Consider the following 12,829-nt stretch of genomic DNA (forward strand, 5'->3'; position numbering starts at 1 on the left):
TGAGATTTTCAAAAAAAGAACTCAAAACCATCGTTGACTTACAGAATTTAAGGTAATTGTGAAGCAGAATGTTTCTTAGGAAAACAAATTAATTGCAAACACTGAGTTCTGGTGTATTTTGGTACATGTGCTGCTGCAGCTCATTGTATTATATCATAAATCTTTCACCGTAAAAATAATCAGTGATATGGTCTGCAGGCTATATATTATTGGTGTATGCAGTTTTGTGTAAAAATTTGGGCACCGCTGGTCAAATGAGGTGGTCTGTTAAATTTCTAAGTGAAAATAAGTTCACATATCCTCTACAGAGAACGCATTTCTGCACATTTTACTGCACAATTACATTAATTTGTTGGGTTTAACCTATTGGAAAAAAAATAGATACAGTGTAGCCTTTACCTTTTATTTTCCAATACATTAAACTCAGCAAATAACTAAAAATTTTGCACTAAGATTTGGAAAAAAAGGCAAATGTAAGTTCGTTAATTTATTTTCACTTTCAAAAATCTACAAAACATCATTTGACACGGGGTATTGAAACTTTTGTATGTGACTATATCTATGTATATCATTAACCATTACCATAGTGTCTTTTTAACACATCTAATGTAAACTAAACACATTTTCTTCCCAATTAGTGGCAACTGCCCCAAAGTCTCACTTTACTTTCCATTTAAACAGAAAAACATGCATTCACATCTAGATCAAGGACACTAAAGATACGGATGCATGTTGCTGGTGGTGGTGATGACGATAGTGATAACAGTGACGATGACGACGATGATGACGATGGTGCCATTATTGCTGTTGCTGCTGATGAAGTGGATGAAGAGGACAGAAAAGGGAAGAAGGGAGGGCTGATAAGTAGAGGCTGATGATGATCCAGTGACGACACAGATAGATGTGACGTTTTAATTCTCCCTGATATGTGCTCAGAATAAAGTTCTATTTTGTAGAAAGGATGCTCTCTAGTGGTAAATTAAAGGCACAAACACCAGGAACTTTTAGGAACAGGAATGTTGTGCAGATGCAGAACTCAGTTTACCTCAACTCTTACAATGTTGACTTACAAGGCATATTTACTTTAGGGATTGAGCTACAGATTAAGAAATTCAAGAAATAGCTGATATACTGATATACAGTACTGTGCAAAAGTCAGAAACTGCTCTTCATTTATTTCCAGTCAAACTGTCATTAATAAAAAGTTATTCATGTTTCAGGCTCAGGCAGATATTTAATAGAAAATTACACTGAAGCCTCAATTGCTAAATATCATAATTTTTGTTTAGTGTTTAGAGTGTCCACCCTTTGCTTTTATTACAGCTTACATTCTTTTGGGGAGATTTGATTTCTGTTTTTTAAAGAAATAAGCAGGGATATTGTCTTGGAAGTTGGTTTCTTTTCTGCTTCTCACAATTCAAGTGGTCCCAAACACATTCAGTGATGTTGATGTCTGGACTCTGGGTGGTTAATCCATTGTTCTGAGAACACCAGCAGTTTACTTGATTTTTAATTTTGTAAGGGCTTTTTGACAGCTACACATTTTTTTCAGACCCAAAGTGGAAGGATCACAGTGGAAGGATGGACAGAAACACGTGTGGATACTTTTAAAGTTATACCTTAAAGGTTATACACCTTCAAACATTTAAAGTTGTTTTTGACATGTTTAAGAGCTAAAAATAAGTCTAAGTCTAAGTTTAGTCTAAATCATATCTAATAATCACTACATTACAAGTTATGTCATGGTGTTCATATCTATCTATCTATCAAATCTTCATTTCACGGGTATTAAGATAATATCAAGGCTCTTGACTGCTTGATGGTTCTTCTAATTAAATTCTTGCAATATAACAAAAGCATGACCAGAAATCATTTCAAACAATTTATTTTGGTCATGAGAAAAAAAAACAAGGAGAAAAAAAACAACACATACATCAAAATGTACTTGTTAAAAAGCCAGTAAATGATCTAAAATTTCTACCAAAATGAAACATGCTGTAATTTAGAAAAGAATAAGTGCTGTATGTCACATATCAAATCTTCACGGTCAACGCTCACTACTTTCACCACGTATGGCAAACACAATAATACCATCTCTCAGAGTTACTAAAACAGCAAGAAACAGGACAGACTGGGCTTAATCTACCAATAGCACTGACAGAAAGGAGGAAACAGAAACATATTCACCCTTCTGGCTTTCAGAGGGACTGACAACACATGGAGGTTCAATAAAGAAATCAGTTGAATGTGTTAAAAGAATCTCTTAGATTAAAAATGTATAATGCCCATGCAGAATTCCAGCAAGCTAGAGCATTACACTTGAGATTTTAAAACATTTTTTCCATGTAGTCAAACACTTTTTAAAACATGTCTTCAGAAATTTATAGGAAAATACTGTACAAAACAAGAATAGCTTTGTAAAAACATCTACCTTAATATAACAATATATTATATATATGTATATATATTTATATCTCTTTTGGTCTGGAATAAAGAGTGATAGGCTTATTCACAGAAACAGAAAATACACCCTAACATGTACATTCATCTCACATTGGTTCAAAAAGGCAAATACAGAGTAATTTCTTTGATCAAGTTTTTCCAAAATATTGCCATTCTGTGGAAAATGGCCAGTGCTAAAAACTACTTGATTAACAAAATATTCCAAATGATAATTCTGTAACAACAGCACATGTCCTGTACATGTTCAACACAGAATCCAATGAAATTATTGCCACAGGTTTGGTGTAGTAATCTAGTTTGACGTATCAATGGGGAAAAAAAGACTACGTATGTATTTTTGGAAGAGCAAAGCTCTATACACTGATTGGACTATTACAGGAATAATAAGAAAGTCAGCCAGCAAACAAATACCAGGACGAAACATTCGGATTAAAGATCAAAATAAGGTCAACGCATTTGAAAAGCGTTGTCTTCTGATGCATGATAGTCGAAAGTCATCAAAAACAAATCAAACAATTTTTCCTAACACTGACATAAAAATTCCTGAAGTCAGTGTTATCCAATAGAACTATAAACTGGAAAGTGACCAAAGACAGTCTGACAGTCAGACTTGTGCACCATACAATGGCAACCAAAATCAGAAATTGTGGTAAAAAGTTATGCTTTTGCTATTATTTTGTTTGTGTTTAAACAAACAAACAAACCAAAAAAAACACTTTAAGCCATGTCATGTATTAAGCTCGCTTCATTCTATTCTCAGAAAAACAGGTCTTTGTAGAAAACTAGCCTATGGCCTAAACACTGTAGCTGTGACCGTGTACCGCATGTACCATGCCACACATAATGTTGGAGAACTGATTCATTTGGACATATTGAGGTTGCACTTTTTCACTTTCATCATAAAACCTGTAACAATGTAGCAGTTAAGACAGACAATACAAGGCATTTTATTTTATACAAAGGTAGAATGAAATGCTACAACATGTTTAAAGTCATATGTACAATAATAAGAAATAAACTTTCCTGGTAGCATCCAACAACTATGACAGACTTTAAGAGAAAAACAGACTGGCAAAGAAAACGGAAATATGGAATATCCACATGTATATACACTAAGCTTACTCTGCTTTCTAAAGTGCCAAGAACAGATTGAGGTGAAGGCTGGCTGGAGCAGACACTGACTGGACCTTATCGGACTGCTTTGTCCTTCAGACTATGTGGGCCTGATGGCTTGGAGGGGCCTTGGCCTCACAGGGGGCCGTGCTGAGCTTCATACTTTGCTAGAATATTTTTACAGCGCCCCAGCTCTTTCCGCAGGTCAGCCACTTCCTGTCGGAGAGCCGAGTTCTCCTTCTCCAGGAAGCCGGCCCTGATGGCAATCTGGTTCTCCTTCAGGCGCCGGGCGTCTCGTGACCTCTTGGCAGCCATGTTGTTCTTTCTACGCCTTGCCCAGTACTTTTCATCCTGTGCAGAGAAAAAGAGAACGGTGAAACGTGCCCAGTTATGTTCTGTTACACCTTCCTAATCTTTCACTGTCTTATCCATAAGAACACACACACCAGTGAAGTGGAACATGTAAAGGTACATTTGTGGATTTTTCTAAGATCTAGAAGTGTAGTGACCTGGATACGTTCTACTGTATAAAGAGGACACGGTGGTCAACACAGTTATTGAGAAATTTTTCAAAGGTATGAAATCAATTTTCAATCAGTATCTCAATTATGTTTGTAAGTAGAAGAGAATAACCTTTATAGCAAATAAGATTTGATAAAAAGTGATTGCTGTGTCATGTTTTGTGGAAAGAAAAAACATCTTTTATATTTTGTCACATTTTGGTCACTTCAACATCAAAAGCTATTGATATAGTATTCAGATTAAATGTATATGTAATTATTTGCATTTGTTTGAATAGCATTGCAAAACAAAACTAACAACTCTAAACTTCTAAAGGGTTAGAGGTGATGTTGCCCTCCTCAAACTGAAACACTTAACACTGGAAACCAAATCTTTCATTGGTTTTAAGTGTTCTTTATTCACACTAGTAAACTAGAATGCAAAGCCATTAAGCAAGAGAGTTTGTAGGCAAGTTTGTGCTACAAAGCAAAAAAAATGATGTTAATTTTCACAGTTTGGCTCTCTCTAATACTCAGACTAAAACCACCCATCTGACATGGACACATTCATACGTTTAAAATAGGCATGTTGCATTGTCATTCATGTATCCTAAGTAAAATGTCTTATCATGTTAATGCACATACTCATTTACTTATCACATTTTTTTCTGTAGGATTTTCAAACTATCTTGGCTATACTATCTTGCCTATATAATTTAATGTAATTGTTGTTTTTTTATCATTTAACATACTTGATCAGCAAATATTTTGTATTGTAGCTCCTCCCACTATCTCTGTGTATTTTATATCACTGGACTCCTGTACACACTATTTATATAAATAAGTATATAAATAATACACATTTAAATAAATAATTACTATGAAGCAGATAAATAATTAAAATACACCTAAAGTGGTTGTCTCCAAAACAAATAGCACTGAGCTACTGTCAACTGGCTCTTTTAGTCTGAGTTTTTAATGAGACAGTGGGTATTAGAGAATTATCCATCCGTGTGGCGACAGGTTTTCTCATGGAGGCATGGCTGTGAAATCAGCTTTGAGCAATTTATTACTCTGCAAATCCTTGCATAGATCCACTTTTATTTGAACAAATTAAAAAGGCAAATCCTTTAATCCCGACCCTAGCAGAACTAGTGAGATACCAGGAAAAGTAGGATCACATGGGCCTGGCTGCCCAAGGATGAATGAATGGACGACTGGGCTTAAGCCTCTTAGTCACAACCTGCAGCATCTCTGGCCAGTGGCAAAAGATGCAAATGGTCAGACATGAATGGCATGAGAACAGGTGGGAAGAACGCTCTCTATAACCCATACACTCACCCCAACACAAACACACACAAATAACTGAGTCCCTAGCTGCATGTTACCTTCAGGTCCTCAGGAATGAAGACCTTGCGTGCCTTCTTGATCATGGGTTGTGGTTTAAGCTCTTCTTCGGAAAACTTGCGCTTGCGTGGGTCAAAGGCCTCCTGCCCGGGCACACTGGACAAGGCCAGATCTGTTGGGTCGGGCTCATAACCCACTGGCACTTGGATGGACTCAGGGTCGACTGGACTGGGGGTGTTGCGTGATGGAGGCAACACTACATAGAAAAGAAACATAGATCATAATTAGGAGAGGTCCAGGTCTATGTCACTAGTGACTAAAACGTCTTTATGTTTTAACACACTGGTCTTGGGGTGTAGTATCCACACAAATCCACTAAGTGGCGCTCAAGTCATTGATACCGCCAGAACTCCCACTTCCAGCAGGAGTCGAGGAAACAGACAAAACAAGTGAAGGTTTTAGCAAAATCTAAATACAAACTGTAAGACATGTTCACTAACAAAAAGGAAGAAACCTGTGTTTCTTATGTTACACCTTTATTAAAGTTATACATTGCGGGTCATTTGGCGTTTCTGAGGACATTTTCAGCGAATTTTCCCGACATTTCACATTTTCTACTTTGAAATTGTTAAAACGAGATTGACTAGATATAACATGGTGTAAGATGGTCCTCCATCCTGCTGCACCAGTTTTCTGAATGGTCTTTTTAACGAACAGGTGGCCCCGCATAGACTATTACTACGACAAACGATATCAACGAAATAAGTCATTTAATATTACAAGAGAAAAACAAATGTTTTTTTTCTGTTTTCGTAGCAGACATGTTTAAAACATTCGCGTTTTGGATGGCCTCTCATAAATTAAACTGCAAAATCTCATATGGAGACAAAGCTGCACGTAAACCGAAGAGGAGTGTTTTTTTCACGCCCATTTTCCGACAAGTCCCACCTCTGTCCTACACCGCCTCCTGTGCTAGGATTAGCGAATAGTTCACGCTTGTAAGCGTCCATCAACCAATCCGTACGCAGGAGGCGGGACTCTACGGGCCAATCCGCGCGAAGGAGGCGGAGTTTGGCGGAAAAAAGGTGGAAAAAATAACGCCGTACACCTCGTTGGCTAAACGTGACAAGTGAAAAGGCTGGCTGCTTTGACTGGGCTGCATATTCAACAGACAGACAGCAGCACGGGGTCAATGGCTTATATCTGAAACCGTCTGGGAAGTATTTCTGAATGGGGATGCACATATAAAGTGATTAAATTGTAATGATATTACAGGGTACAGTGATAGCTGTCACATGTACAGTATGGGGGACCGTCACGTTTACATACATGCTGAGTTGACACAGCACACAGGCCTCCTCTCCATAAAGTCATATATACACTGTGATCACTGGAATTGCATTTTGTCACTGCATTAGTGTAATTAACCATTTCAAAATTAATAATAGTTTCCAGTGTTTCCCCCAAAATCTGTATTTTTATGGAGAAAATTACTCCTGTAATATTATTCTCAAGTGCACATTTCTGAAGTTAAACGACAGCAGCAACCTCTATTTTGTGTGCAGTGCTTTGTTGGTAATACATTTCTTTACAAGGCCCATATGCTGGCTAAAAACATTTTCTTTTTTTCCCCTTCACTTTTCCATTACATTAATTATTCTTCATCAAATGGTCATCAAATGGTCAAAGAAGGCTTTGTTTACCGTCCAAAAGCAGCACCCAAGTTCCTCGTTTTCAATGCACTGCAGAGAAGCCTATTGCATCTTGATGACACACAGTTTTAACTACTAACCAGATTGGCACACATCAGTTGAAGAACTCATTGAACTTTGCTACCAGCTATTTCTTGTTCAGACATGTGGCCGAAGGAACGTTTCTGTTTACAAGCCTAAATGACGTTTGGATTAATCAGAAGTTGCCCTATTACAACAGACACATTCAAAACAAAACTGCTATTATGTTCCCTCCCATACACAACCAATAGTCTATGATTTAATGATTCATGCATTGTGAAGGGGCCTAGAAAGAGTGATTCTATCTACAGCTAGTTATTTTACCTGGTCTGCCAGGGGTCTGCAGGCAGGTCTGAGGGATCATGCCTGTGTGGATGGAGGTGGTGGCTCTGTTGCTGAGGTCCATGACTGAGACTGAGGCCTGTTGCAGGCAAGGCTGCTGCGGCTGCTGCTGTGGCTGCTGCTGATGGTGGTGGCTTTGGCCATGCTGCGTTGGACTGGAAGGGATGCCATTTTCAGAGAGGAATTCTTCAAGGTTCATGTACTCGAACTGGAAATTATCCCCATCATAAGGCAACGTTTTATCCCAAAGTGTTGGGCCCAGGAAAGCAGACTGTGGCACACTGTGGTCTTCCTCCAACTTTTTCTCCTTCTCTCTTTGCTTGCCAAAAACTGGAGAGTAAATAAAGCAAAGTTTTGGGCTGAGCTGATGTTGACTGTTTTGGCTAAGAGCAAGTGATTAGATTAAAGCTTAAAATTAATTTTCTTTGAAAAAGCTTTTTATGCACTTAGGTTGGTTAAAACTGTGATAAAAAAAAGTCAAACACTGCTATGACATGATTAGTTTGTGTCTCAGCAAGTCGTTTTCTGTTTTCTACGAGTTATCTCAGGCTGATGATAATTCTGGGTGGACTCGGCCAGTCATACAAAACACAAAGTCCACTTTGCCTCTAGCCTGGAGATAAAATAATCAACACGGCTAAGGTATTTAAAAGGAATGAGTATAAGCATAAATAGAACAATTGCCATTCTATGGCTTCACTCATATAAACGTCAAATAAATAGTATTTTTCAAAGACACACTGATCTGTGAGACGCAGCTGACCGCCTGTCATGCTGAGCTATGCTGTTATTTCTGAGTTGATGAAGACTTTGCTCACCGTCGTCGTGGTGCAGTGGTAGTTTCATTGGGTTTTCCAGAAGCGATTTTAGAACGCCGTGAGTTTGAGGAGGTAGAAAAGTTGGGTTCATGGTGAGCGGTCTGGACATCTCTCGGTCGTAAGCAAAAAAAAAAGGGAGCGAACGTCTAAGCTGGGCTGTAGAGGAAACGTCAACAGTCGAGTCCGCTGCCGAATAACAAACACACAATGGGCTGCTGTGGAGCCGCTGGCCGCTGAGACCCGCACTGACAGCGTGCGTGTGTGAGTGAGAGAGAGAGAGTGCGTGTGAGTGACAGAGAGAGAGTGCGTGTGAGTGACAGAGAGAGAGAGAGAGTGCGTGTGTGTGTGAGTGAGTCTGCCGACTGGACTGAAATTATCAATTCCATGTGAGAAGGCTGAGGCTCGTGACGTCAAACCTCCAGAGGCAGGACCGGCTGGACCGACTTCCGACAAGACTGACAAAGCGAGAACAAATGTGACTGGAGCTCATAGACTCCATACGTTTGGAGGAAATGTAGGAAAACTAGTGCTGGATGTTTGACAGTGCAATGAGCAGATAGCCGGAGGGGGGGAAGGGTGTGATGGAAAAAAACGGGGGATAGAGGGATGTTAAATAAAGGGAGGTAGAAGGAATACAGGGAGGTAAAAGGGAGATAGAATTTTCTCTAAAGGTAATTTAAAGAGAGGGAGTAATAAACTATAAGGAGGTAGAGGGATGTAAAGTGAAATTAAAGAGAGGGAGAGATGAACTAAAAGGAGGTAGAAGGAGGTAAAGTGAAATTAAAGAGAGGGAGAGATGAACTAAAAGGAGGTAGAGAGATGTAAAGTGAAATTAAAGAGAGGGAGAGATGAACTAAAAGGAGGTAGAGAGATATAAAGTGAAGTTAAAGAGAGGGAGTGATGAACTAAAAGGAGGTAGAGGGATGTAAAGTGAAGTTAAAGAGAGGGAGCGATGAACTCAAAAGAGGGAAGAGGGATGTAAAGTGAAGTTAAAGAGAGAGGAGTGATGAACTAAAAGGAGGTAGAGGGATGTAAAGTGAAGTTAAAGGGAGGGAGCGATGAACTAAAAGGAGGTAGAGGGATGGAAAGTGAAGTTAAAGGGAAGGAGAGATGAACTAAAGGGAGGTAGAGGGATGTAAAGTGAAGTTAAAGAGAGGGAGAGATGAACTAAAGGGAGGTAGAGGGATGTAAAGTGAAGTTAAAGGGAGGGAGCGATAAACTAAAAGGAGGTAGAGGGATGTAAAGTGAAGTTAAAGAGAGGGAGCGATGAACTAAAGGGAGGTAGAGGGATGTAAAGTGAAGTTAAAGGGAGGGAGCGATAAACTAAAAGGAGGTAGAGGGATGTAAAGTGAAATTAAAGGGAGGGAGCGATGAACTAAAAGGAGGTAGAGGGATATAAAGTGAAGTTAAAGAGAGGGAGCGATGAACTAAAAGGAGGTAGAGGGATATAAAGTGAAGTTAAAGAGAGAGAGAGATGAACTAAAGGAGGTAGAGGGATGTAAAGTGAAGTTAAAGGGAGGGAGCGATTAACTAAAAGGAGGTAGAGGGATGTAAAGTGAAGTTAAAGGGAGGGAGCGATGAACTAAAAGGAGGTAGAGGGATGTAAAGTGAAGTTAAAGAGAGGGAGCGATGAACTAAAGGAGGTAGAGGGATGTAAAGTGAAGTTAAAGAGAGGGAGTGATGAACTAAAGGAGGTAGAGGGATGTAAAGTGAAATTAAAGAGAGGGAGCGATGAACTAAAGGAGGTAGAGGGATGTAAAGTGAAGTTAAAGGGAGGGAGCGATTAACTAAAAGGAGGTACAGCGATGTAAAGTGAAGTTAAGGAGAGAGCGATGAACTAAAAGGAGGTAGAGGGATGTAAAGTGAAATTAAAGAAAGGGAGCGATGAACTAAAGGAGGTAGAGGGATGTAAAGTGAAGTTAAGGAGAGAGCGATGAACTAAAAGGAGGTAGAGGGATGTAAAGTGAAGTTAAAGAGAGAGAGAGATGAACTAAAGGAGGTACAGCGATGTAAAGTGAAGTTAAGGAGAGAGCGATGAACTAAAAGGAGGTAGAGGGATGTAAAGTGAAGTTAAAGGGAGGGAGAGATGAACTAAAAGGAGGTAGAGGGATGTAAAGTGAAGTTAAAGAGAGAGAGAGATGAACTAAAGGAGGTACAGCGATGTAAAGTGAAGTTAAGGAGAGAGCGATGAACTAAAAGGAGGTAGAGGGATGTAAAGTGAAGTTAAAGGGAGGGAGAGATGAACTAAAGGGAGGTAGAGGGATGTAAAGTGAAGTTAAGGAGAGAGCGATGAACTAAAAGGAGGTAGAGGGATGTAAAGTGAAGTTAAAGAGAGAGAGAGATGAACTAAAAGGAGGTAGAGGGATGTAAAGTGAAGTTAAAGGGAGGGAGAGATGAACTAAAGGGAGGCAGAGGGATGTAAAGTGAAGTTAAGGAGAGAGCGATGAACTAAAAGGAGGTAGAAGGATGTAAAGTGAAGTTAAGGAGAGAGAGAGATGAACTAAAAGGAGGTAGAGGGATGTAAAGTGAAGTTAAAGGGAGGGAGAGATGAACTAAAAGGAGGTAAAGGGATGTAAAGTGAAGTTAAAGGGAGGGAGAGAGATGAACTAAAGGAGATAGAGGGATGTAAAGTGAAATGAAAGAGAAGCAGCGATGAACTAAAGGAGGTAGAGGGATGTAAAGTGAAGTTAAAGAGAGGGAGCGATGAACTAAAGGAGATAGAGGGATGTAAAGTGAAATGAAAGAGAAGGAGCGATGAACTAAAGGAGGTAGAGGGATGTAAAGTGAAATGAAAGAGAAGGAGCGATGAACTAAAGGAGGTAGAGGGATGTAAAGTGAAGTTAAAGAGAGGGAGCGATGAACTAAAAGGAGGTAGAGGGATGTAAAGTGAAGTTAAAGAGGGAGAGCGATGAACTAAAAGGAGGTAGAGGGATGTAAAGTGAAGTTAAAGGGAGGGAGAGATGAACTAAAGGAGGTAGAGGGATGTAAAGTGAAGTTAAAGAGAGGGAGCGATGAACTAAAAGGAGGTAGAGGGATGTAAAGTGAAGTTAAAGAGAGGGAGCGATGAACTAAAAGGAGGTAGAGAGATGTAAAGTGAAGTTAAAGAGAGGGAGCGATGAACTAAAAGGAGGTAAAGAGATGTAAAGTGAAGTTAAAGAGGGGGAGCGATGAACTAAAAGGAGGTAAAGAGATGTAAAGTGAAGTTAAAGAGAGGGAGCGATGAGCTAAAAGGAGGTAGAGGGATGTAAAGTGAAGATGAAGTAAAGTTAATTGAGGAAATGAGTTTTCCACATATTTTCTGTAACATTTTAGTGAAAGACAACAGTCAGTATTGTGCGTTTATGTGGAAACAGCCTCCCACAGATGCCTTTAGTGTCTTCTGAGTGTAGCTGTAGCCATCAGTCTGTTTTATCAGCCTGCCTAAAGTGGGCGGCAGGATCGCCGGGTCACGTGACCAGAGCGCTTGACCCAGTTTTGTCCAATTAACATCGAGCGGCCGCCCTCTCAGCGGTCACGTTGAAACTCACGCAGCTGCTCAAGTTTTCTGAAGAGAGGAGGCGAGGCTTACAAATCAGCCCCGGCGTTTTATTTTTTTAATCAAGAAAGCTGCAGTCGTTTCTCCTAACCGTCTCTGGTGGAACCTATTCTCTCTCATGACGCTGTTGTGGGCACATTTTTGGTACCCTACATCTGTCAGTATTGTGAAACGTATTTATTTTCCTCTTTTTAAGTTTCCTTGGCAACCGGTTGCTAAAGCAATAGATGTAACGTCCCCTGTAGAAAGTAGGCCACGACTGGCCACTCCTCTTCTAATGTGGAGCACGACGAACCACATGTTGCTACATGTGTCTGACAAACTGGAAACAGATTGCAGACTGGGCTTGTTTACAAATGTATCTCTTGACATTTCGTCTTCTTTGGAAAATCATTTCAGAAATAATTGCCATTTTCTTTTTTTCATCGCTATACTGCTTTTCCTATAAAGTCCATAAGGCTGCCTTGTACCGCTTAAGGTATAGGTAGACCGTCTGTTTAACAGCTAAACGCATCTTCAAACGACAACCTGTCCTTAAAGGGGAATTCCACCAATTTTTCAAAATTTATATATATATTTTTGGCATAATTCCGTCGTTGCGATGTGAACAAAGTCAGAGTGGTTTGATATAAAATGGCTCGTTGTGGAGAAAGTTACAGACTGTTTTTTTTTTTTTTCACAGTGCTGGTGATAGGAACCAGGGGTCACAATATCTATAACACAAATATAGTCATTTTATTCACTACCCAAAACCACCAGTGAACCTGCGTGTGTCTTTTGAGTTTTTGTAATGTTGATGATGGTAAAATAGTCATAAATCTGAAAAAATAAGTTTTCTCTGGGGGCTATTTTGCCTTACAATGCTCTTTGTGTATCTCTCCACCATGAATGGATTAAAATAAATGAATTAACATTTTTGGCCAAAATGTCATCACAAAACTATTGTAAAATAATGTCTCAGACATCAGGCAGCGTTTT

At 39.4% G+C, this 12,829-nt stretch overlaps 1 protein-coding gene across 1 annotated transcript; it reads right to left on the bottom strand.

Moving 5' to 3' along the window:
- Window positions 1-1,916: 1,916 nt before the first annotated feature.
- Window positions 1,917-8,787, bottom strand: hlfb (HLF transcription factor, PAR bZIP family member b). Its single transcript, XM_036572526.1, has 4 exons — window positions 8,317-8,787; window positions 7,481-7,828; window positions 5,465-5,679; window positions 1,917-3,927 (listed from the first exon to the last, which is right to left on the bottom strand). Exons 1-4 carry the CDS (start codon window positions 8,423-8,425, stop codon window positions 3,712-3,714), a joined length of 888 nt encoding a protein of 295 aa, XP_036428419.1. The 5' UTR covers window positions 8,426-8,787; the 3' UTR covers window positions 1,917-3,711.
- Between the last annotated feature and the right edge of the window lie 4,042 nt (window positions 8,788-12,829).

The sequence above is a fragment of the Colossoma macropomum genome, unplaced genomic scaffold (genome assembly GCF_904425465.1).
Source record: "Colossoma macropomum unplaced genomic scaffold, Colossoma_macropomum, whole genome shotgun sequence".
Classification (NCBI taxonomy): Eukaryota; Metazoa; Chordata; class Actinopteri; order Characiformes; family Serrasalmidae; genus Colossoma; species Colossoma macropomum.

Coding starts and splice junctions, on each gene's coding strand:
- hlfb (XM_036572526.1), bottom strand. CDS start 8,425: ATGTCCAGACCGCTCACCATGAACCCAACTTTTCTACCTCCTCAAACT. Junction 7,829..8,316: donor ACCACTGCACCACGACGACG/GTGAGCAAAGTC, acceptor TTTACTCTCCAG/TTTTTGGCAAGCAAAGAGAG. Junction 3,928..5,464: donor TCATTCCTGAGGACCTGAAG/GTAACATGCAGC, acceptor TTCTCTGCACAG/GATGAAAAGTACTGGGCAAG.